The sequence below is a fragment of the Phlebotomus papatasi genome, chromosome 2 (genome assembly GCF_024763615.1).
Source record: "Phlebotomus papatasi isolate M1 chromosome 2, Ppap_2.1, whole genome shotgun sequence".
Classification (NCBI taxonomy): Eukaryota; Metazoa; Arthropoda; class Insecta; order Diptera; family Psychodidae; genus Phlebotomus; species Phlebotomus papatasi.
The window spans coordinates 28,587,774-28,612,912 of NC_077223.1; the positions used below are offsets into that span (position 1 = coordinate 28,587,774).

The 25,139-nt window shown below is 33.6% G+C and overlaps 1 protein-coding gene across 2 annotated transcripts in view; it reads right to left on the reverse strand.

The window, feature by feature from the left end:
* Nucleotides 1-331: 331 nt before the first annotated feature.
* Nucleotides 332-25,139, reverse strand: part of LOC129803342 (uncharacterized) — a 66,030-nt gene continuing 41,222 nt past the window's right edge. Inside the window, exons 3-7 of one of the 2 annotated variants that reach the window (XM_055849822.1) lie at nt 23,193-23,319; nt 18,235-18,361; nt 17,456-17,532; nt 7,414-7,795; nt 332-2,032 (exon numbers count right to left, since the gene is read on the reverse strand). In XM_055849822.1, coding sequence (XP_055705797.1) covers nt 1,243-2,032; nt 7,414-7,795; nt 17,456-17,532; nt 18,235-18,361; nt 23,193-23,319 — 1,503 coding nt within the window. In that variant the 3' untranslated portion in view covers nt 332-1,242. The remainder of the gene's footprint in view (nt 2,033-7,413; nt 7,796-17,455; nt 17,533-18,234; nt 18,362-23,192; nt 23,320-25,139) is intronic. The other variant, XM_055849823.1, reaches the window with a different exon arrangement.

Below are 25,139 nucleotides of genomic sequence, written 5' to 3' on the forward strand. Positions count from 1 at the left end.
ACGGCTAAAATCTACTTCTGTTTAGGCTCAAAACCGATCTTCGAATGTCTATTCTTTACTAAAACTCCAGATGAATGCTGCGATTGAACCAGACGACCAAAAAAGCAATTGAAGGGTTAATCCAGAAACCTCAATTGTCCACAAAATCCTCATTGTAATTTTCTCTCATTTTATTCAAAAAATCACTGTTTCCTGAAGAAACTTGAGAAGTTTTCAGCATCTTTGGAACGCAGAATTGTAATTCAAGACCCTTTTTCCTATGCAAATTTTCACGTCAAGAATACTGGAGTAAAAGTTCAACACCTCCATTGGAAAATCTCTATTAAAACACTTTTTGAACTTTTTTTTATCCTTTACTAGGCATTTTCTACCGAAAAAAAAGAACTTTTAACGTGTTTTTATACATTTGTTTTTTTTTCTTTACTTTCCAGATTCAACGCGCTGAACAAATTTCTGTGGAATGTTTCAGCTTTACAATTTTTCTCTTTTCTACTCTAAAATGTCACCTTAGAAACTAACACTCTTCTTTATTTTTTTTTGTTGAAAAATATTCTATGAATCTCTCACATTATTTTTTGTTCTATTTTTTTTTCAATGGTTTTTATTTATGTTCTTGCATTCAATAAATTATTTTGAGAAAAAAATATGATCTGAGAAATTGAATAAATTTCTCAAGTCATTTTACTTTGTCATTTCTCTTTTTAAAAAAAAAAACCCTCAATTTATTATTGTTGTTTGACAACATTATCCTTGGGTTTTTTTAGCGAGGAATTAATGATGTTAATTCTTTATCCTTAAGTAGACACCAAAGAAACATTGCACCATCGGTTTCTTTAAAGGGGAAGGTGTTTTTTTTGTTTGTTTTTGAATGTCGGGCGCAAAGTTTAAAAATTAAAGAAATGGAAATTTCTCTTTCACAACTAGAAAAATAACACATTTTCTCTCTTTTCTCTCGCACTCTCTCTATGCTCTAGAAATGCATCATCAATCACTGGGATTTCTTTTCTGCTTCCTGTCTGGCTAGACTTCCTAAACAACTTTCAAATGTCCTGGAAAAATCTTTATATATCAACTTTTTTGTTTGCTTCTTTCCCGGACACCAAATGGAAAATAAAGTTCTTCCGAAGATTCTTAACTTTCCACAGAGTTTCCAGAAGGTTTTTCTTTTCCCTTTTTTAGGGGAATTTTTTTGTGTGTTCAGAAGGAAGCCACACGAAAAGGATTCGAACGTGAAACTCTGGGTCAGTGTTCCTCCTTAACAATCTCCATGAGGAGCCTCTTGAGGCTATCGAGACCCGTGAGGAAGCCACAGTCTGGTCCATGATGAACAGCCATGGATGACGATGGTCCATTGACCACAGCACCAGAACTGTTCTTCCTCACAAAAGTCGTGTGCGCAAAGTCAATAATCCTCACGTCAACCTGCGGAGATTGGCACCGTTCCGGACTCCTGCGTCTCTTGGGTGTCTCGAGGATTCTCGCATCAGCCGCACGCGCCACCTCATCATCCACATCCAATTCCTGATGGAACTGCAACTCCTCCCTATTGCGCTTATTCTTCATCGGTGATCCACGCTTTTTGCCCGTTGCCGTCGGTGCCAGATCCGTTCCACTCACCTCATCCGGATCATCGATCAGGAAGGAATAGTCATCACTGCTGTGACTGCTGTAGTTCATCCAGGAATCATTGGATGTCGGACTGGAGCTATCGATCATCTGATCGCCACTCGAATCTTGAGCATCCTCCGAAAATGGGATGAAGGAACCCCTGGCTGCCGCCTCACCGAACCCGCGATGATGCAGATCCGCCGATACCTTCGTCTGCGGCACATTGTCCCCACTGTGATCATCCTCGTGCGATGACGACAAATTGATATCCACCGAATCCGTGGAAGCATCCGCATCGTAGCAGCATGAAGCTGTGGAAGTAGACTCTTCCGGATCTATACAGCAGTTCTCCAAGGAGTAACATGCATCCATTGGATCAATTGAGGGTATGTCATCGCTGCCCTCATACACAACTAGCAAGGAGCTGAAACAAAAGACGTTGGATTAATATTAAGAAAACCCTCAAAAAAAAAACAGTGATAAGCCCAGGAGGGAAATTCTGTACCCCATTGCAAAAGAAAGCGGAATAGGAATAACAAGCGAAAAATTCCTTGGAATTTTCCACTATTTTTCCTTAAAAAATTCCATAGTAATTTTCCATAATAGATTCCAAGGAAAATTTAATGGATTTATGCTGGATTTTTTCTATAGAATACATCCATGGAAAAGCTCGTGGAATTTATGTGGATTTTTCCACCAAAATAAAATGGAGAAAAAATGAAGCTGTCACATGAACCTCATGATTTTACTTCCGAATTTTATAGAAACGGCAAAGATTACGAGGATTATAATATGTTTTTATAAACCAGCAATAACGAATTGACACTTTGAGCAATAAAAAAAAATTTTATTAAAAGAAAAATTTTTTCCTAAAATATATATTAATTAACATAAAATCAGCATTATTTCAGGTTGGCGACCTATTTAATGTAATCACTTCATTATTATCTACACGAAACGCAGCATCGCATAATTAATTATATTATAATTGCCACATGAATCACTAGAAATGTTTGCGGAAGGTTTGGAAACAAATTCTAAAAGTTGTCGCAACACCATTTTATTTGTTTGACATTTCAGAAAACTAGTGGAAAAATCCATATAAAACACTATGGAAAGATAGTGGAAATTTCCATATGTTTTTTCCAGCTTATCCCGCGGACGTTTCACGTGTGAGTTTCCATATAAATCTTCCGCGGAATACCGCGGAATTTAACGCTGGAATTCCAGCATGTCGTACTAGTAAATTCCATGGAGCACTATGATTTCCATGGAATTTCCGGCTTTAAATTCCATAGGAAAACTTAGTGGAATTTTAGCGTCAAATTCCAGCGAATTTAGCCATTTGGACGCAAGTTTTCCATTGGAATTTTTGCGGAATTTTGCTATGGGGTTGTCAGGTTTCGAACTCATGCGTGACAATGCCACGAGAATTACAGAATTCCCTTACAGATAAGCTTATGGTAGCTGAGATTCTTTACAGACGACCTCGAAATGCGTGCAACTCGGGGTGCTTGCAACTCGGAATGCGTGAAAATTCAATTGTGAGTTGAATTTTGGGGGTAAAGAATTGTGTCGAGCCAATTTCATCCATTTCGACTGCCGAGAACAGTTTACTCGACCCGATTCTTTACCCCCAAAATTCAACTCACAATCGAATTTTCACGCATTCCGAGTTGCAAGCACCCCGAGTTGCACGCATTTCGAGGTCACCTGTAAACTAGTCCCCGGCGAGTGGTCTTCAAAGTTGAAGCCAATTTTTTACTTTCACATACAAATGCGTATGGGAATTTTTCTGCACTCGTGATCGTTATGCTAAATATTTAAAAAGTGAGAAGTTTTTCCATATTATAAGATACCTTTCCGTATGGAGGGATAAATATACTAAAGTTTTGTTTAAATAAATGTTTTTCTTGGAGCACTGTGAGCTGAGTCCGAGATCAATTTAGGAATTGGCTTCAAATAGCTCCATATAAAAAGGCCAACTTGCCAGACGCTTGCCTGTAAAGAATCTCAGCTACCATAAGCTTATCTGAGCTTATCACTGATCATTTTCTATTTTAAATAGTCTGAATGGGGAGGGCTAACAAAAGAAAAAAAAGTTCATTGAAATCGGTTAATAAACATTAGAGATAGAGCCAGGTCCATTACGATACAGTAAGGGTCGTGGTACCGTCGTTGCGGGTGACTTAGCACTCTGCTGTCCGTAAGACTTTCAATAATTCTAGCACTTATAAATAGTCTTCGCCGATACGGTCTACCATGTCAAAGTATATAGGGATATGTTATGTACCAAGTAAGGCACAATGATCCCCAAAAGGATTCTTGTAGTTTCCGCAATAGTCAATGAAATGCAAATATAGGTAATTTGCCAAAAAACGACTCCGTGAAAAAATTAGCTGAAGGTGCAATTCCAAAATCTATTTCAGAGTAGTAAATTGCCCAAATCTGTTCTAAATTTATCTGGCTAGAATAATCCACTTCGATTTTCTTCATTATTTTTATTAAAATACTTTATTTTCACTATTATCTTCCTAAGAACGCATGATTTATGTTATAAAATTACATATAATGGTCTTTCTAAAGATTTATTATAGAAGTATTTGGCTAAAAATTACCCAATTTTTTGGGAACGTAAGAAATGACCGCGATCTAAATGATGATATCGTCGCCATCTTGATTTGACGTTTCTGACCGCTATTTTGAATAAATGTCAAAACAAAAATCTTATCCGATTAATCTGAAATTTTAGTATGTTCTAGGTGATGTCAAGGCCTTTTCAGAACATACATATAATCCGACCTAGGTCAAGCGATTGTCTGGATAAATTTAAAATTTTGACATTTTCATGAATACAGAACTACGAGGAGCTTCTTTTATCGAAACCATCACAAAAAAAGACAGCGCTATCGTTAGGCGATGAGATCTAACAAACAAACAAAAAGGAAAGTAATGTTTTTGTTTATAACAGAATGTTATTTGAGAATCTGAAAAACTGGGTTTTGCAAAGATGAAAAAAATAAATTAATACACTTTTTGTTTATTTACTTTTTTTTTAAATATGTAAGAGTACTTAAATAAATATATAAAATAAAAGTCTCAACCAATTTTATTGGTTACTGAGGCATTTCGTTTAGGTTTCAAAATTCAGGATTAGAAAATAAAGATCACCAAAATATGAATATTTCAAAATTTTAAACTTTGAGCCTCTGTATTTAGGTAATTGCTCGACCTAAGTCGGAACAAAGATACATTTTGAAAAGATATATACATGAGCTACAAAGTAATAAAATTTCAGCACAATAGGACAAGTTTTAACGTTTGACTGTTACTCAAAATGGCGGATAGAAACGTCAAATCAAGATGGCGACCACGTCATTTTGTAGATCTCGTGCATCTTACCCTTAGAACTGAAGATCTTCATTGTCGTTTATTGTCAGAAATTGTTGACTTTTTAATATTTATTAAAAAGTGCAAAGTCACCCGCACCTTATGCCAAGTGCAAGCCTTTTTTCTTGATTTTTTTAACATTGTAAAATTTTACAAAATTAATGCTAGTGGCACAAAATCCATTCATTAAGAACTGAATACAAATAATTTTATCCTTTAACCCCCCTCCCTTCACTTTAACTGTACACTTTTAGAGGGTAAAGTTGAAAAACAGCGAAAAAACATGCAGTCACCTGCAACGACGGTACAGTGGGTTGGAGTAGAGATGGATGGGACCCATCATTAGAAAGATCTTGATCTCATATATACTATAAATTAAAATCACTTCATAAACACCGAAAATATGGTCCGGTCAAGACATTTTTCGTTATAGGTCAGGGAACATCGAGGGAGGAGTGCGACCCACCGTTGGAATGGTTCCGACCTCAGCTACAACATATTAAAATGTAAAGAAAAAGCATTGTCTAGTTTTCGAAATTTTCAAGATAAATTAATAGAAAATCGATTTTTTGATTAATCGGACCTTCGGTTAAATCGGATGAAATTGGGGTGTCATAAGGGTTGTAGTACTCTACGAGAGCTTTCCAAAACACCAAAATTTTTCAAGTCCTGACAATTAGAACCGGACATATGGCCATTTGAAAATTAAATGTTTGATCCATTATTGCTCGGAAAAGCGAGGTCGGAGGGGCTTAAATTCTTTATCAAAAACTCTTAGGCCTACTTGAGAACGATCAATTGTATAAGGACGAAATTTGAGTTACTTGAGAAAACAAAATTTGGGGTGTTTCAAAATGGTGGAAGAGGGGTGGGAGGTGGATTTCAGATCACCAACTTCAACTTTAACCCTTGCCGAAAACCGCTTGTCGATATCTCTTTCCGTTCTTTTTCTCCAGAAGCATTTGTACTCCGGTCGAGACTAATACGGGCTTCAGACCTATATATAGCAAATCACAAGACGCTTTGCCATCCCTCTTTCGTGAGGAATCGTTAAATTTTGCAATATTCGAAGACTGACGCCTTCGGAAGCTTACTAAATTCCCCGGTTTGCGGAATCTTTGTTTTTCCCAATTTGTCTTTGGAATCTTTGTCTTCGGTAATCTTTGTTTTATCGAAACTTTGTCCTTGGAACTCTTGTCTTTCATATAATTTAAACAAGTTTATTTTATTTAAAAAAAAAATAATGAAATTACAATAGCTTTTTTTTAAGTTTTTAGTTTCGTCTTTTAGGGCAAGGGGAAATTTTCTGGGAAAAGGGAATTTTTTGGAAATTTATAAAATATACTTTTGCAAAATATATGACGGACAAAATTTCCGATAATTGTGCAAAATGTATGAAAGACAAGATTTCCTAACAACAAAAATTACCTAACGCCCAACGTACAATAAGTTTTATTTCTAAACATGTTTTCAAAATTCCCTATGAGAGACAGCGAGATGACTAGATCTACATTTCATTCACTCTCACTGAAATCTCAAAAACATATTTACAAAACAAAAGTTATTGTGCGCTAGGCGTAAGACAAAAATGCCAAAGACATACGGGGAAAACCAAAAGTGTAAAAAACAAAATGGAAAAAACAAAGACTCCCGATCCCATATTCCCCTAACTATCCAGACAAAAATTATAAACATGCCAGATCATTTAGTAATAATCTTTTTGAAAAAAATGGGCAAATACGAAAGCTCAGATAGGCAAATTAGGGAATATGAAGAATTACTGAAAAAAAACAGTATTTACGGAGGTAGCGCAATATAAAATTACGAAGAGCAACTCTTGCTTCTTTATTGCTTTATCTAAATAAACTAATATGTAAGTAAATAAACAAGTTGAAGTATTTAAGAATGATAGTTAGCACGGAAATGAGTAATTAAATAAGTGACCCAAATGTAAATAAATAGGAACACTTACTAAAAAAAAACACAATGTGAAGTGACTTAGTAATAAGAAAATCATAAGAAAGGTTGATTAAGTGTTAAGAATTCATTAAAAAAATAAATAAAATAAATTTTCATCAAATTTCACGTCAAAATTGCGTTCAATGTTCAAAGATGTGAGAGTATATTTAATAAACAGCTGTTTTTAAAGTCTCCCTCTCAGAGATCTCAGATGTTTGCTAATTAAATACACGAGAGAACCGCTAAGATCGCATAAAAAACTAACTAAAAATAGCGATATGAATTTAATTAGAACCTCATATTGGACTGAAAGAAAAACACAAAAGTTCGAATTGGTGCACAATTAGTAACTTTTTTTTGTCACTAATTAGACAGAAAAGAATTGCAAATCCACATGAGGCGAGATTATTTAATTTAAATGCAATGATGGAAAGAAAGATAGGCTAAGAAACTTACCATGAGTAGAATCTATAGCTGGATTGCTTCTCAATCACTCGACGGAGCTGCGTCAGCCTCTGGATCACCTTCATGATCACCGAAATGCGTAGTACGCATCCATTGTGGAAGAAATTGCTGAGAGCCTGCTTGAAGCCCTCCTCATTGAGCTCCCGCCCAAAATACTTGTCCTTCTTGATGTACTGATCAAAGCGCGCCTGATAGACTTGCATCCCGCAGAGTCGTACTCCCAGGGATGCTGATGTACTGGCAGCACACTTTGCAATCTGCTTTGTCCTCTTTTCCGCCGATGCATCGTCACCGTGCTGCCTTGTGCCCATCTTGAGATCCAGGATGCATGGCTGCCGGAATTGCGATGTGATATTCTCCAGCATGAGATAATCTGCAATGACACAAGAAGACAAAGATCACACTTGCAGTTGGTCCGTCAGACAGACTTTTCTTTCTCCACAGATTAGAGTGTCTTCTGCCAGGGACTGTCATCAGCTCCACATGCCTTTACAAAAATCATCCACAGAAAACCCACAGACGTCAGAATCCTTGAAGATAATCCCACCTATCAGCTAAATATGAATACACTAAGTGACTGAAGTAGATGGTTAATGTTATAAAAATACATTTAATAGTGAACAGAAATAAAAATCAAGAAAAAAAATCAATTGAAATAAAATAAAAAAAATTCTGCATGAATAAACATACAAATGAGCGGATAAAATTCCGTGAATGAACCATTTGGTACTTATCACACTCTGAAATAACTGCGAATATCCTGTTTGTGTGAAAAAGTGCCCAATTGTTTATGTTGGCCATTATTCCGCACTTGTTTATTTGTACACAAGACATTCTGTCTCACTGATGAACAGAAAAAAAAAATTGGGTGAGGTAAGAGATGTAAACCGGACACAGAATCATGCGATCTTCTTTACTTAAATCTCTTCAAGATTACCGCAACTGATTACTATTCAAGGCAAAATGTCTCACATAAAATCTTCTGACATTGATCAAACAAATCAAAGCAGAAAGTACGGCAATTTCCAGTCCTAACAAAAAATTATTAAGCTCAATTTTGATTGAAACGTTTCATTGAAATTAACCCTTTATGGCTCCGGCACACATTTTGATCAGGAATATTTCGTGAAGTCTAAATTCTAATTCCTTTCTGTTTCATACGGTTTGCATATGTCTGTCTCATTCTTTCAAACTCTTCTTCTTCTTTTAAACATCACTCCAAATTCAATTTAGGTCAATTAAATTTGGAGTACGAAAGAATGGGATAAACATATGCAAAGCGTGTGAGAACGAAAGGAATATGAATTTTGATTCCATGAAATTTTACCGATCTAAAAGGTGTGCCGGAGCCATTAGGAATGAAAAAAAATATCTGCAGAAACAATTGAATAAAAAAATAGATTGCAGAAGAATATCGACTCAGCGAGCATAGTCAGCAAAAGAATGCAGTGTTTTCAGTAATTTTTTTGCTGAATCAATCAGGAAAAATATGCTGACCGGTCAGCAGTTCTCGAACAAAAAGTGCTATCCAAATAATATGGTTAGCAAAATTCAGCTGAAAATACATTTGTTTTCAGATGAACTTAAATCTGTTAGCATTTGCTGCTCACCAGATTCTTAACTTCTAGCGAGTGAAGTTGTAGGGCACTCGCTTTTAATGTAAGTGTCCTGTGTTCGAATCCCCTTCAAATTACGAGAAATTTTGTTTTATTAAATTTTTTGCTTAGAACTGACAACCCTATCCTTTATATCACTTTCAAAAAGGTCTAGTTTCTCAATAGAACGTTGTGCTATATTATTAATATTGAAAACATGACAAAATAGGGTCGTGGTCATAATTCAAAAAAGTCAAAATCCCTTAAAGGTAGAAACCCGAAAGCCTAAATCCTGAATGAGTCGAAACATCCCGAAAGCCGAAAGCCCTAATGGGCAAAAATCCCAAATTGGCCTATATCCCGAACGGGTCAAAATCCTGAAAGCTTAATTCCCGAACGGGCAATAGCCGCGAATAGACGAAATCTCAAATGGGTCTAAATCCCGAATGGACCAAAATCTCAAATAGGTCATATTCCCGAAAAGGTCAAGATCCTGAATAGTTGATATCTCGAATGGGTCGAAATCTCGGGTGATCAAAATCCTGAAAATCAATAAGAAATCTAATCATCCTTAAAGGCTTAAGTAAGTTTTACAAGAAATATTATGCGGCTTTTAAACGATTTTGAGAAATTAATATACAGTGGCGACAAGATAAATAGCACACCTTCAGCGATTTTCCTATTTTGATGTTTTATGATACAATATCAATCTTTATATCTGATCATACTTTATTTTTTAGAAAATATAATGCCCATTATAAATAAAACTGATAATTATTTAATATTTGTATCTGTTAAAACCATGTGTTTTTGTCATTTTATGAGTTTAGGTATAATTCGTGCGGCCAATTTAAATAGCACACTTTCATTTTCTTTGAAAATATTTCCTGAAATTTACCTTTATTTTAAAATTTATTATATTTCTGTATTGTTGATCATTTATAGGCATTAATGCCAGAAATTTTTGTAAAATAAAGTTATGAGAACTGAAAAATCATGTAAATAAAGCCTTTGGTGCAGATTTCCAGGCTTTACGTAAAAAAGTTTAGGATGACTAAGATTTTTTTTTTATAAATTATATTGTTCAAGGAAGATAACCATCAATTCAATAATTTTTTATGATTAAACATACAAATCACGCAAAAACTCGAAAATTTCGAGAAAGAATTACAATTTCTAGAGAAGATTCTGCCAGTGTCAAATCCTGTTTTCCTTAATGATCCTTCGTTATCAAGCACTCATTTTTTCCAAAAATTACTTAACTTAGTACTAACTAATCCAAATTTAATTTTTAAATAGAATTCTAAAGTTGTTAATTGCAATAGAAGCCGAAAACTATCACTTCTTTTCTTATAGAGTGTGCTATTTATATTGTCCTTTTAATATGTGCCATTTCAAGAATTTTTTGATCGCACTAAATTTCTTGATAGAACTTTCAGGTTTTTTCTTCATATTCAATATGTATTTATATACAAGTTCATTTATTATTATTACTTTCATCATTTAAGAGCATAATTTTTCGATAAACAAAGCATACATTGCAGTGTCCGAAACTGTGCTATTTATCTTGTCGCCACTGGAGATATACGCTAAGCAACGACTTTAAAAGCACAAAATGACCGAAAATAGGTTGGTGTCTTGGGTAAACCCTCTAACGTCATCGTATTATATAATCTCTATGCAAATATTTTCTTCTTGTGATATACATATTCCTCAAATATTTACATGAGAAGTGTTTGGACAAGCTTAATCGCACTCTTATTTCAACTTAGAACTTTAAGATTTGTGACTGCATCACAGTGCAAACACAATATATTTTGCTACTACAAAAGTAATCTTTTGGTAAGTACAGCGACATTTATATTTTAATGATTTGTCTTAAAATGTAAATAAACATCAGTAAAACTTTTGGAAATCCTTTGAGTTTTCTTTGCAGAAAAGTATAGTATTAATTCTCTTAAGTGAGCTAGATCGATTAATAGAATTTTAAGTCATGCCCTCTTGAGAAACTAAAAGTAATTATAAATTTCGGTACACTTTGAAAAAAAAAAAAGAAGTTACAATGATTGCACGTACGACTGGTAGAGATTTGTAAGCTAAACGGTTACAGATAGCAACATTGGCTCTTTAGGGAATCACTTTATAATTTTCACTCAACATTCTCTAATGTCTAATGCATCCAGGGTTTTCTTTTTATTGGGTAAGCACCTCGTACGTTTTTTTTTTATTATTATTATATGTTTAATTATAAGTTGCAACTCACTAATTCATTCTGTGTGACGTGACAGTTAAAAACAAGTTGCTTTGCATTTTACTGATAGGATCACGATTCATTTGAATAAATAAATTTGAATGCAACTTTAGGAGATTAAAAAAATAAAACTGAATGAACTTCAAAAACAAATAGTGACTTATCCAAACATTTAAAGTCGTTTTAGACTGCTTTTCTTTCCGTTTTTGTATTTTTTTATTTTTAATCAGGATTTTTTTGTGTTATTTTAAAATATCGTTTATTCTTTTTTATGTCGTTTAGGTCACAATCAATAAGACGGCGGTAGACGCACATTTTGTTTTTCAACCAAAATCACTGTAAGATATCTTTTTTTATCTTTTAAATCATTTTTTTTTAATCACGGTTGCGAGCATTCCTTAAAATATTTTTTTATTCGACTCCTATTTTACTCTTTTTCTGTATGGGATAAACCGTGTGCACCGATTAAAGTTTGATTCTCCGAAAGTGTCTCGGCTAAAACCGTAAATAAATTTCTCAAATTTTTATTTGCCCAAAATATCCTATATCAAAATATTCAAAGAGGATTTCAAATTTTTATACTGAAACTTCGCGCACAGGTTGATTCTCAGAACACTTAAAAATAAGAATTCCATTTAGAATTTTCAAACAACTCTCGTAAGATTGAGAAAATTTGTGAAAAATCAAGCTAAGAATCTTTTAAAAAAGTTATTCATTGATTTCAAGGAGAATTAGAATTGAACAAGAGTATTATAAGCTTCGTTATTTTATTTTTTTTGTCAAATTAAAAATTAATAAAATATTGGCTACTAGGGTAAGTGTGCCAAACTTCGGCATAGTTGCATGCAAGCGTCAAAGTCTCAAGTTTGAAATGTAATATTTTAAATACAAATTGATTTTTTTTATTCTTTTTTTTGTAAGAGTGTTGCTTGGAACCTTGTGAAGAGTTTACCGTCTTTATTTACTCTAAAATCATTCTTAATACATTTTAAAATTAATAAAAATATAGACAGAGCTTTGGTGCCCTATTTCGGCCACCTTCATTCTCATAGTTCCTTGCCCTTCGGGTATTCTTCCAATATCTTTTCACGTCATCTCGTTTGTCGAAGCAACATTTTTTGTTATTCTTTTGCATTGTATAATCTCTAGAGTACGTAAAAACTAAAAGTTCATGGAAATTCGAGGAACAAAAAAGGTGGCCGAAATTGCAAGCTGGACGGAATTTCGCACACTTGCCCTAAAGACATTTCAAAATTCGAACAGAAAATAATTCAGCCACCACTCGGACGAAACGATAAGTAACAGTGCTTTTTCCTTCGTTTTCGAAACCGATCTTCGAATGTTTTCTATCTTTGGGGAAACTCCGGCTGCGAACACTCATTTAGATTGGTCTATCTTTTGAGAGACAAAACCGTAAAGTCTTGATTTTTTTCGTGGATTAAACGTATTTAGAAATTACAAATTTAGCTTACCAAAAGTTTCTGAAATGAGCGTGATCTATTTTTTAAAGAAAAATTTCTTAACTTTTAGAGAACGAGTCGGTTTGTTAAAATATTATTTACATGGTATGAAATTTTGAAAATTTTTGCTAATTGCTTTAAAGTGATATTCCAATGAAAATTGAACATGCTTATAGAGCATTTTACTGTACTCATCAAGCGCTTCTGCATTACTGAATTTTCATTATGTCGGTTCCTGTCTCGACTAGTTTTCCCAGTTCCGTTCTAAAACCACCAAACAGTCGAGACAGGAACCATTACTAGTTTTTGCTATTCTGTCCAAACTAATAAGTACGATATATTTTTTGGACGTTACGAGACATTTCCCAATCCACCAACCATTCACAGATAGGTATCTTTAAAGTTATTCTTATAGTTTTTCACTAAATTTTAAGATCAATGAGTTTAATACCATCAGATTAAGCACGTGTACACCACATCTTACTAAGATCGCAATCTTGGAACCAATTTGCCTTGAATTTTGATAAACAGCCAAAAAATGCATCAAAAAATGTACATTGTGATATTAATTGCACAATTCACCACAAATTTTATCCTTCATTTGCAATAAGAAAAAAACAATGGTAGTCAAAAACAAAAATACTGACTCACGATATCTCGTAATCAGTGACTTTGCATCTCTCATTATGGGCTTATTGAATTACTTTGCAACGCATTAATTGAATCACCCCATGTACACAATTTTTGCTGATGAAAAATCGCGTTTCAGATTCGTCACAGAGGTAATATTTGTTCTCTCCCTTGAACTCGATTGTTGATCGCGCGATGAAATTCTCTTACATAATCATATTATCTGTGATTATATTCTGACCAAATAAAAATATTCACGCAAGATTTTGTGTTTTCAGTGTTGATACATTTTGTGTACAATCAACATTCTCTTCACTGACTAATTTTGTTGTCTTTCCGGTTGTAGATATTTTATTTTCTATCCTGTCTTTCTATTATTTTTTTGTCGTCACGTGTTTTCATCAACATCATTTTGAAATTGGTCTATGGGCGTCACACGCATTTTCCGCTATCACCAAAATAACCCAAACAGAGAATCTCCGCATAATCTGCTGTTTTGGCCAATTGACCATCTTAATTGTTGTTCACACCAAACATAAATATAGCACAAAGCCAATAAACACACAATGAGAGTGCAATAGCACGACTTCAAATGCAAGAAAAAAAACATATGAGAAAACAAAAGGCTCGAGATGATTAAAATGTTCTGCAATTTCTACTTTTATTACCCTCAATCTCCACGAATTATCGTGCAAAAATTTTGAGGAAGTGAGATAAGAGATTTTACCAAAATATTTGTTGTCAAATAAAAATTCTTTTTACAAAAATAATGCGCTTCTTATAGCAGCAGACGAGCCTCTTTTTCTCGCATGAATTATCAAGTAATTGCTATGGTGACAAAACAAAACAAATAGCTGAGATACTCAACTTTTTACTGCACACTAAAGAAAAACAGATGGTTATCAATAAAAGATATTGCATACTATTAATCTATGATGAATAGGAGTCCTTTGAATCACAGACATTCTTTTCTTTTGCAAATTAACAATGCCGACGCCCCACATGGAAAAACACCGAAAAGAAAGCTCTGAGGGAGGCATAACAGAAATGTGACGTTTTTTTCTAAAATAAAATATCATATCAAGTGTTGATATAATGAACGAATCATTACTTGAACATTAGTCATGGTAAACTATCAAAAACCGCAATCACGTCATTATTAAATAGATGTTCCCTTATTTGTTGGTTTTGTTGACAAATTTAAATTGTGGCTTCCAAGAAATCAAATGACGAGGAAGGGAAATGATTAACTTAGTTCTCAGAACAAATTTTATCAATTTAAGTAATTTTATAGAGATGCTCTGAAATCATTTATTTAAATATCGTGGTTCTTAAATTTTGATTTTATTATACGAGCTACCGACTTAAGTTTTCAGGCTTAGTCATATGGCTAAACTTCTCTAAGTTCTTATCATTCGAGTTTTTTTGGGGACCTTTAACTTAAGATCAATTGATCAATTGGTCAAATGATCTATTACATTCCTAAAAATATCAATGAAATTGTTTGTTATTAAAGATTTTGATACCATTAGGAACTAAGTTCTTTAGTCTGACGACCGCTTTACGTTACATAAATTGTCTGATCCTGTATACTAAAATGATTACGTCAATAACTGTTTTGTGCATCCAGACAGACAATTTTAAAGCACAATAAATACATAAACAAAGTTCGAAAAATATTGTCGGGCATTTTGGTGGAGCAGGGCAATACCTTAAACAGACTTACGACTTAAGCCGAGAGACGGCTTAACGTAATTATAATCAAAATAATGATTTGACTAAATTCCCATTAGTTTCCCACTAAATAAACCATTTCTCGACTTAAGCCAAGAGACGGATTAGTCAGAAACTGATGGTAATGTAATCTGCTCATTAATTTGATTATGATTACGCTAAGTCGTCTCTCGACTTAAGTCGTTTTTGTGTCTAAGACATAAGTCGATAATGGACGGAAAATTGTCCTCTCTTGATTTTTTTCTCTCTTGAATTTTTCAATTCGTTTCGAAACCAAATGTCTTTTTCATCAGGTTTTGAATTTGGAGGAAAAATCACGTACAAGCAGGAAAAATTGCTGTTATACTTCATTTAATTTTTTCACAGAATCAAGAATTCTCTGTCAGTTCTTTGAATAGTAAATTTCATACAGTAGACTCTCGCAAATTCGGCTCTTTTAAGATCGGGCTACTTTTTAATTCGGGCAGCGGTTACATTTGAAAAAAGTTTGTTGTCATTTTTCAAGTTTGATTATGATTATCAAATGAATCAAATATGCTCAAATTTGGCATGGTTTGTCTTAGTTTTGATGTGATTTTGCATTATTGAGGGATTATCATGAAATTTACGATATATATTAGTGTGTAAACTCAATATCTATACGCACATGGATAAAAAATCGTTGCATTTCAAAAAGTTTGTCGCCCGAATTTCTGTCTAATTCGGCTGACATTTCGGTCCCATATGCCCGAATTTGAGAGAGTCTACTGTAATACAAAATTGTGAAAAAAAAACTCCAAGCAAAATGCACCAGCAAACCAGCAATTTTTTCGGTCTATACGTGATTTTTCCTCGAAACTCCAAACCTGATGAAGAGGATATCTATCCTTGAAACATTGTGAAAAATTACCGTGGGCTCACATATAAGATTGATATTAAGAAAAGCCGAAAAGAGAAGTATATACAGTAGAGCCCCGCTATAGGCCATATTTGGTTCCAGATTTGACACTTGGGTCGCACTATAGTCCATGTCATTTTTTTTAAATTTTCAACGACTTTTAGTATTGAAATTACTTGACGACTTCCACTTTCTTTACGATTGTGGGTGGTACTTGTCCTCGCTCTCTTCATTATGGATCACAATTATCACAACTACACAATTAAGTTTGCCAAAAATACTAAAATAATTATGACAACATTGCATGTCGTGTACTAAAAAACACAACCTAACTTAAAATCAGTGTTTTGAAATCAACGGTCGATAAAATGTGGACTATAGAGCGATGGCCTATAGCGGGGTTCTACTGTATCGCTTTTTTTTATTTGTTAGACCTCTTTCATCAAAATTAGACAAGAGTTCCTCAAGAATAATTAAAAATTCCTAAAAACATTATAAAATAAATACAACATCAGTCACTTTTTTTAGTGTTGCCAGATTCGAATGCAAAAACGACTTTTTCCTTTAGTGGTGGTTCTTCTGGCTACACATCACTGCGTGGCGTTTGCCACGAATGTAGACATAAAGTAAATACAGTTAACGCAATTGCTGATCCTACCGACTATATAGAAAATTTTGCTTCGCCCGAAGTATATCTCTTAACATAAAAAAATTGTATCAACCTAATTTTGAGATTACGTGATAAAAGGACAATTTAAAAACTAATTTCCGATCAACAAAAAATACTTGGACTTTCTCAGATTCGAACCCAGAACGTTACAATTCTGAGTTCTGCCACCCACGGAGGAATCTAGTACTAAAATATTCTGTGTACTAAAAATTCTAAATGTAAATATCTTCAAAATATGTTCAGATTTTCCATGCTAAGTGTAATTTTTCGCTTTATCTTGTTTATTCCATACGGTTTCGAGAGAGATAGCAATATCAAAATCGTAAATTTTAACAAAAAAAAACGCTTTGAATGAACAATGATTTTTATGCACTTCTCTGCATTTTCCGGAAAAAAAGAGTGTCTGTGAGTTCAAAGTACTTTTTGTATTTTATACTTTTCAGATGAAATGCGATGAGAGCTGTGGGAAGAAAAAAGTTAAGCTAAAAGAAAGAGATGATTAAAAAAAAAAGAATGATGAGATGCTTGATGTTCCGGTGCCTGGAATTTTCTTTTCTCGTCTGTAACACAATTCTTTGCAAAAGAAAAATTGCAAAATATGAAAAAAAAATGAGATCTCTCATTTCTTATCCCATTTCCCTCATACGAAGCACTAAGGAGAAAAATGACGTTTTCCTTCATCGTTGGAGCATCTCTCCTGGCAGGACTTTGGTTTCAGATATGTAGTTTTTTTTTGTAATGGATTTTTTTTTTTTGGACAGAGGTGAGAGAGAGAGGGATTCTTGAGAAAGAGACGGGGAAAGAAGAGATACTAACATTGCTTGTTGGAGTTGTCTATATGTGAAATACTTTTTATTACATCAGCAGCATTCCCATTTTTATGTATTTTCATCCTGAAAGAGAAAAGAGAAAAATAAAAATTTTCAATTAAAATCACCCAAAAACACTTCAAAAATTCACTGCAACAGTTTGTATTTTCATCTTTACATTAAAAAAAGAACCATCTACAGTGCTATTTTTTTTAATCTTTTTATTTCATTGTGTCTCTTTTTATTTCTTTTTTTTTTTCAATGTTTTGCCCACTATAGAAGAAGATAGACAAATTTATAAATTTACACATTCCCTGTTTTCCACATTTCTTTTTCTTCTCTGAAAATGAGAGAATAAATTTTCAAACTAGAAATTAGAAAATATATAGATTTTTTATTATAGTAATATTTTTTTTGGTCATTTTATTGTCTACTTCTCTTTCGTTTTTTTTCTTTTCATTTATCAGAGACAGTCCCTATTGTATCTTTTTCGAATGTGTCATGAAAAATATACTCGTGTTTTTGTTTCAGAGATTTTCTCTCATCGTCTGTGTCGTAGAACAGTTTTAAGTGAACAATCTAAAAGGAAAATCTTTCTGTAGAGATATTTTGTTTTTAGTTCAAATACAGCAGTATAAGAAAATTGTTAGAAAATAAAAATTAAAAACATTTTCAGAAATTTTCTGAAAATAAAAAAAAAATACAAAAAAGAACAAAAGAAAATTTGTTATAAAAGAAAAAAATTAATAAAAGTTAAGTAAAGTATGATTGAAAAAAGACACCAACCGTAGAACATCCTCGCGTTTCCTTTTTGGTGCTCCTCCACCATTCTTTCTCGTGGACTCATCCCGAAAACTCGGGGAGTATCTCTTGTCGAATTTCATGCCGCCCGTTGTCGTGGCTTGGAGAACACCTAAAAGTCCAAATAAATTCGAATTAATACGATGATCGTAAGTTTCATCAGAGCTTTCAGTACATGATAGTTGTATGAAGAATGATTTTGATCTCACCCGGGACTCATTCGCGTTTTTTTTTAGCGCAATCTTATGATATGAGATTATCTGTCTATAAAAGAGATGGATCACAAAGCACATAATAAAAAAGCAAATGCATTTTTAAAAGAACATACTCACGGTGAAAAAAAAAGAAGAATGTAAAATAAAGGATTTAAAAAAAAAAATAAAATAAAAAATAGAATTAACACCAGCAATATGTCACGAAGAACGAAGAGTTAAAACTTTACTGTAATTGAAGTTGACAAGGTAATGACTTTGCTATTAGAAAATATTACATTGAAAAATTATTATCATAGTGCGTACACACATTTCCTCAAAATGAGACTCTTGAGATAATTGTCTCGCGTCTTGGGAAGACAACATAAGTTACAGCATGTCTAGAAAACAATAGCTGAAATAAACTCTTTTCAATGCCATGGTCAGGAGTTTTCCTATATACCCCACATTTTCGATCCATTTAACTTCTTCCACACTCTTATATCTCCATTTTATCTGTTTTCTTTTTTTTCTCTTCTGGGTGGGCTTGGGAAGCCCTTGAACTATTGCGTGTTCACGTAATTCTTCCTTCCTTTCCTCCTTCAACATTCACAATATACAGTAATTATTGTTATCATTGACATGTGGAGAAAAACTCACAATTTTGTATCCATCTTCCTAGTTCTTAAAATACAACTCCAATTTGTTTTTTATTTAAAAATTAATTGTCAATGGAACAGACCATTTTGCTTTCTATTTAGAAATCAACTAAAACACTATAGGGATCTTGTTTTAGTTATATTGCAAATAAACCTAAAAGGCCCCACTTACAATTTTATTTAAGGCAAAAAAGGACACATGGTATAAAGGTTGTTCGAAGTTGGACAAATTAATAAACCGAAAGAAATAATGCGATATACCTCAAAAGTTCAAAGAACACCCTTTCTTCCACTTTTTTTTTGTGTCGAACGAGGATCCAATTTGACTTCTGTTTTGGCAAACCTACAAAAACGGATAACCACGGACTTGCGTTTTACCTTTACGATATTTCGTCGTTACATTGACTCTTGTCGTATCTCAATCCCATAGACAAATAGAGTGCAAAAGAACTGGTTCAAGTGACTTCTCAGGATCAAAAGTTCCCTTACCTTTACCAAGAATCAAGAGTGAGGTTAAATATCGCGGTCTCCTAAATATTATCAGACAGAAAAGCAAAGTTACCGATCTCATACAGAGAAGCGACGGAAGATCATAGCCCACCAAAATGTTATGATGTCTAGAGATGTGATTATCGAAACAGCTACAGCATTTCACTTTAAGACTGAATGAATGCACCGGAAGCTTAAGTTTTTTCATGGGATAGCCGGTTTACTTAATAGTGGATATGAGTTACTCACATGAAGTATAGAGATAAATGTAAATTTCAGTAAAGTTCTGTACACACCACATAAAAAGCATCGTGCAGCATTACTGAGGCAGGGCATGCCTAAAAGCAGGTCCGCAACAGTTCAATATACAGTAGACGCTCTCAATTTCGGGCATTTGGGACCAAAATGTCACCCGAATTAGAGAGAAATTCGGGCAACAAATTTTTTGAAATGCAACGATTTTTTATTCATCTGCATACACATTTTGAGTTCATATACTAATATTTGTGGTAAATTCCAAGAAAACCCCTTAATAATGCAAAAAAACACATCAGAACTAAGACAAACTATGGCAAATTTGCTTCATTTGATAATCATAATAAAACTAAAAAAATGTCAACAAACTTTTCACAAATTTAACTGATGCCCGAATTAAAAAGTAGCCCGATCTTGAAAGAGCCGAAATAACGAGAGTCTACTGTAATACAATTATGATACGGTACACGTAACTAATATGAAAGATTATGGCGAGGCACCTCAGAGCTTCGCTAACCGCATCGAAGAAACATACAGCCGATACAGCCCCGTAAGTATTAAATGCTGATACAAAACAAATGCACATACGCCAACGTTTGATGGAACCAACGATTTGTCAATAAGGCCTGGGAATATACTTGTAGTTTATGCTTGTTTCATAGATATGTTAAGTGCATTATGACTGAATACCGAGAGAGCACCTTTGGGGCGTACTGTATGAGTGAGTACAGACAGGACAAGGTAATGGCAGCCATCTCGTTTAATATTTGTAAAAAAAACGGGAATTGTTTTTCTTATTAAAAATAGAGTCATTGTTCTTGATATTTATATCCCGAGTGTAACCGGGGGTAATAAGAGACAAAACCACTCCAAGGCTAAACCAAACAAGACCGGGCTGATCATTCGGCTGAATTATCAATTCAATTTTATTTCAATTAACTGCACTGCGCCTGCCGAGCGACTTCAGAACCGGTCTCCCTAGGTAAACGGCAGAAACCATTGGTTCACAGACCGTATAAGCCAAGTTACAAAAAAGACAATTTCCAGAAAAATTAATAAAGAGCGCAAGAAAAAAGCACACTTATATTCGGAAGGAAGGCAGGAGACAGGTGAGTAGGTAGTTAAAGGTAGAACAGCAACAAGGCTCATTCTAGGGCACGTAGTATTGCCATCGAGTTCAGCTCGTGTCGACGCAATTATCAGTTTTCAAAGCTGTGTTCACTTCTACACTCATCGTCTCCTCAAAATGAAACTGTCCTAAGTGCATTCAATTTGTATCAGCATTTATTGCTAATGACGCATCATGAAGCGTCGTTTGCTACGATTGCAGACACAAAGAAAATGCAGTTAGAACAGTTTCATTTTGAGGAGACGTCATGAAAATTGTGTGATCGAAAAAGTAAGATCGCGAAGTATTAAAGGAATCACTCGTAGATATCGAGTGAGGAACGAGACCGTTCGTTAGAAGCTCATGTTGAAGAGCTTCTTCTTTGTGCTGAGAAATCACATTTCCCTTGGTATAATGATGTTCAACGCAATGTAGAGAGACTCCTAAAAGAGATCTATGCTGGAAGGGGATATCGGGGGGACGATCTCGGGGTGGCGAAATCATGATCTTGCTTGGAAACGTCTCTAAATCGACCCCTTAACATCTCGCTGCAATAGTTATCACAAATAAAGAGACGTAGATGTCTAAACTAGATTCACCAAACCTGCGAGCCCACTACGGATCAGCGGTAGAAAATGGATAAATACCCTCGAAGTCTTCGAATCATTCCCAATAATGAGTTTTCAAGATTAAAGATATATCACTTGTCTTGTAAAATCCTAAAATCTCGGATAACTTTAATTCAGTTCCAATTCGTAATTACCCGAAAACGGAATCGTTTTGAACCGTTTTGTTCATAAACCGAATAACGTAAATTTTCTTTTGGAGTGCTGTATCAAAATCGTGAGTTGGTGGCATTCCGAAAAGCTAAGAGTTGTGTCATCATTTTTATTTACTAATTGCATTTTACAGAACAAGACATGAAACAGCGAAGAAATGTTGTATTGCAGTATGGAATGACGATCTGTAAAAAGTCTTTGTGTTTTTTAATAGCAAATAATCATGTAAATAATTGTCTTGTCTCAAGGGAAATTGTAGCTGTAATATAAAATGCAAAATCAACTAAAATCTCGAAAAGCGACGTTTCATGTTCGTATTTGTTCTAGCTCAAATTCTGTATGTAATGTATTCCCTCGGTTTTTTGGACCTTAAAAAATTCCACATAAAATATCCAAAAGTTACCCATTATTCGTCATTCTTTTGTGAATCAAACGATTTCCGAAAAAATACTTAATATTGTTGGTTAATCAGTCTGCCAAATGAGTCAACCCGTTGATAGGCGATACGGTTACAGATAGCGACTTCAGGGTTTTGGGAACCCTCACTTTTATCTTAGAATAAAACGTACTGTCGATTTGTACGAATTTGAAATCTCAATATTACAATTCTATACCTAAAAATAATTAATCTTCAATTGCTTTACAAAAGTTACACGAAGTCCGCAAGTAGACAGGAATTACTGCTTCCGTCTATTGAAATTAGCATAAATCTTTATTTTTTTTATGTGTCCTTCAATTAAAGAGATCTTGAGTAATAGACATGTTGTCTACTAAACGAGATCATTTATCAACTGTAAAGTACATTAGAAGAGAATCTGTCTTGCTTAATCTCTTTGTTTTTAGTGAATAAATTCAACGAAAATTCCTCATAATTTTCTCTTTGTTAGGAAGACAGACAAAATTCCTGGGTGAATTCATGGCATCCAATGAGAAATAAAAATCGACCTTTCTCATCAATTGAACTTATGTATAAATAGTGAGAGAGAGAGACTGGGGCTTGTTGAGAAATTGGGGGGAGTTTGATGGCTCTCTTGTTGCCAAGCTTTTTTTCACTTCTTTTCTTCTATATGAAAATATTGCATTTCTCTCTGTGTGATTTTATTTATAAATATATAACGAAATATTTCTTCGTATAAACCAACCAGCAACAGAGAGACTGCCTATTAATGTTTGACACACTCCACAAATTAATCAAATGAATGACACAAAATGCACGTGAACGATGTGAACTTATTTAAAATTATAACTCTTCTTTCATTCCACTCTGTCCCATTCACTGCAATTAAGACACTTTTGCATGTTGAACTTAGTTGCAAAGTGCAAAATGCGTCAATATTTCACATTTGCGTAGACAAAATTATAATAATAGTCAATAAAAGCAATAAAAAAACATCACAACATGCTAAAATAATGATATTTAGCTGCTGAAATATCTTTTTTTCAACTGTAATTTCTTGTTTACCTTTGTATTTGGGAACAAACATTTGAACATCTTGAGGAATGTTCTGATAGAAATCCAATTCACGAATATTCAGTGGCTTGATCACTGTACTCTGATTCAGCAACAAAAGTCGCGTGTGTCCTCCGACCTATAAAGAGATAATAAAACAAAAAAAAAAGAATTTAAAACTTATTCAAAATGAAAAATCTCAAATATTTTTGTCAGCTATCATTCAGATAAAACATTCTTCCTTCTATTGCTCCCTGTAACATATAAAACAATCGCGATATTTTAGCATGCAATATTCATGAAATTGTGTCACACAATAATGAAGGTAACATCGAGTGGAATTGCGGAAAAAAATTCAGAAGCTATTTTCAGGCTGTAAAATCTATTTTTGGGATGGAAGAATAAGAAAATAAATTTTTACGACACAACTTTTCACACGTCGTCGGTAGTCCGCACAGAAAAAAAAGAACAGGGAAAAATTGACTCACATATACACAAATCATCTTACGAAAACCCATTTTATATAGACATTTTCTTGATTATTGCCCGAACTTTTCACGGAAAAATCCACTTAAGTCGCAGAAGACTTTAATAGTATCGCTATAAATCATCAAGAAAGAATGTACAGTGATTGTGATTCATTAAATTCCAGAACAAAGTTATTTATACAAATTTTAATGGATATTTGGCTTTAAAACAGAAGATCACGTTTAGAGATTTTTGAGTGGGATGTGATAAGACCTTTACGTTATTAAATCATTCCCTAACCCCAATGTCCACTAAAATCATTAATTTCGTAAAGATTTGAATTTAAAAAATATTATTTTAATTTTTAAAAGTATGTAGGGACAGTTTTATATAGGTTAGGGACAGTTTGCGGTCAAAAGTAAATAATCTTTATATTTTTTAAAGAAATATTAAAATATAAATAAAGCATAGCAAATAGTTTTCCTCGAAAAAAATAAAAAAAACAAGATTTCCTGTAGCAAAAATTTTTAACGTTTTTAAATTAAGTGTAAATTACACTAAAATTTCTTTAAAATTATCTAAGTTCGAAAACCTGTTTTACACAAATATTCAAAATCAAACAAACTACAATCATCTTAAGAAAATTCAGATGAGTTTTAGTACTAAAAAGATCTTTCATTTACATATATAAATTAACAATGTTATCTGACTTAAATTATATTGCAGTTTTGCTTTGATTTTTTAATAATTAATAATTAAGAAATAATTAATTAGTAGGTGAGACTGGGGTAAAACGTCACAAATTGAAAATTTGAAAATTCAATATCTTCCAAGATAAAACAGATAGCGGCTTGAAATTTTTTCCATAGATGGCCTCCATAGACCTTCTTCAAAGTCGTAAGTTTCTTGGAATTCGAACAAGGAATTCAGAAAATAAAAAAAAATATTGAAATTTTTAGCCCTATTTTTGAAATGTTTTCCTTGCAACAGATATCAATTTTTACCTATTTATTTTCCAAAATTGATGCACTGGTAAGTATTTCCCAAATGATTTGGATTCTTTGAATACGAAACCACTATCTATTTTAGTTTTTTACAAAGATTCTTTTCTCCAGAAATCCTTTTATTAAAAATGACCACTTGGGGTAAAAAGTAACAAAATGTATGGAGCAAAAAGTAACAAAGACCGAAGCAATTTCTGACGTCTCACGGCGAGAAGAAACATCATTTCCGCATCTCGCCGCTTTTTGTGTTCATTGGTCAAACAACTAGCAGTCTCTTGTGTGTGTGTGTTTTTTTTTTAATCCGTGTTTTAAAAAGGTGTAGAGGAATAGATTTCCTATGAAAATACGTCACCAAGCAATTTTTTTTTAATTTACGAACGTAATAAGGCAAATCAAAATGTGATAATATCCCATACCTGGTACTATTTGTCCCAGCATTTTTGAAAATGGCCACAAAATTACCTTTTAGAAAACAGCTCGATAAATG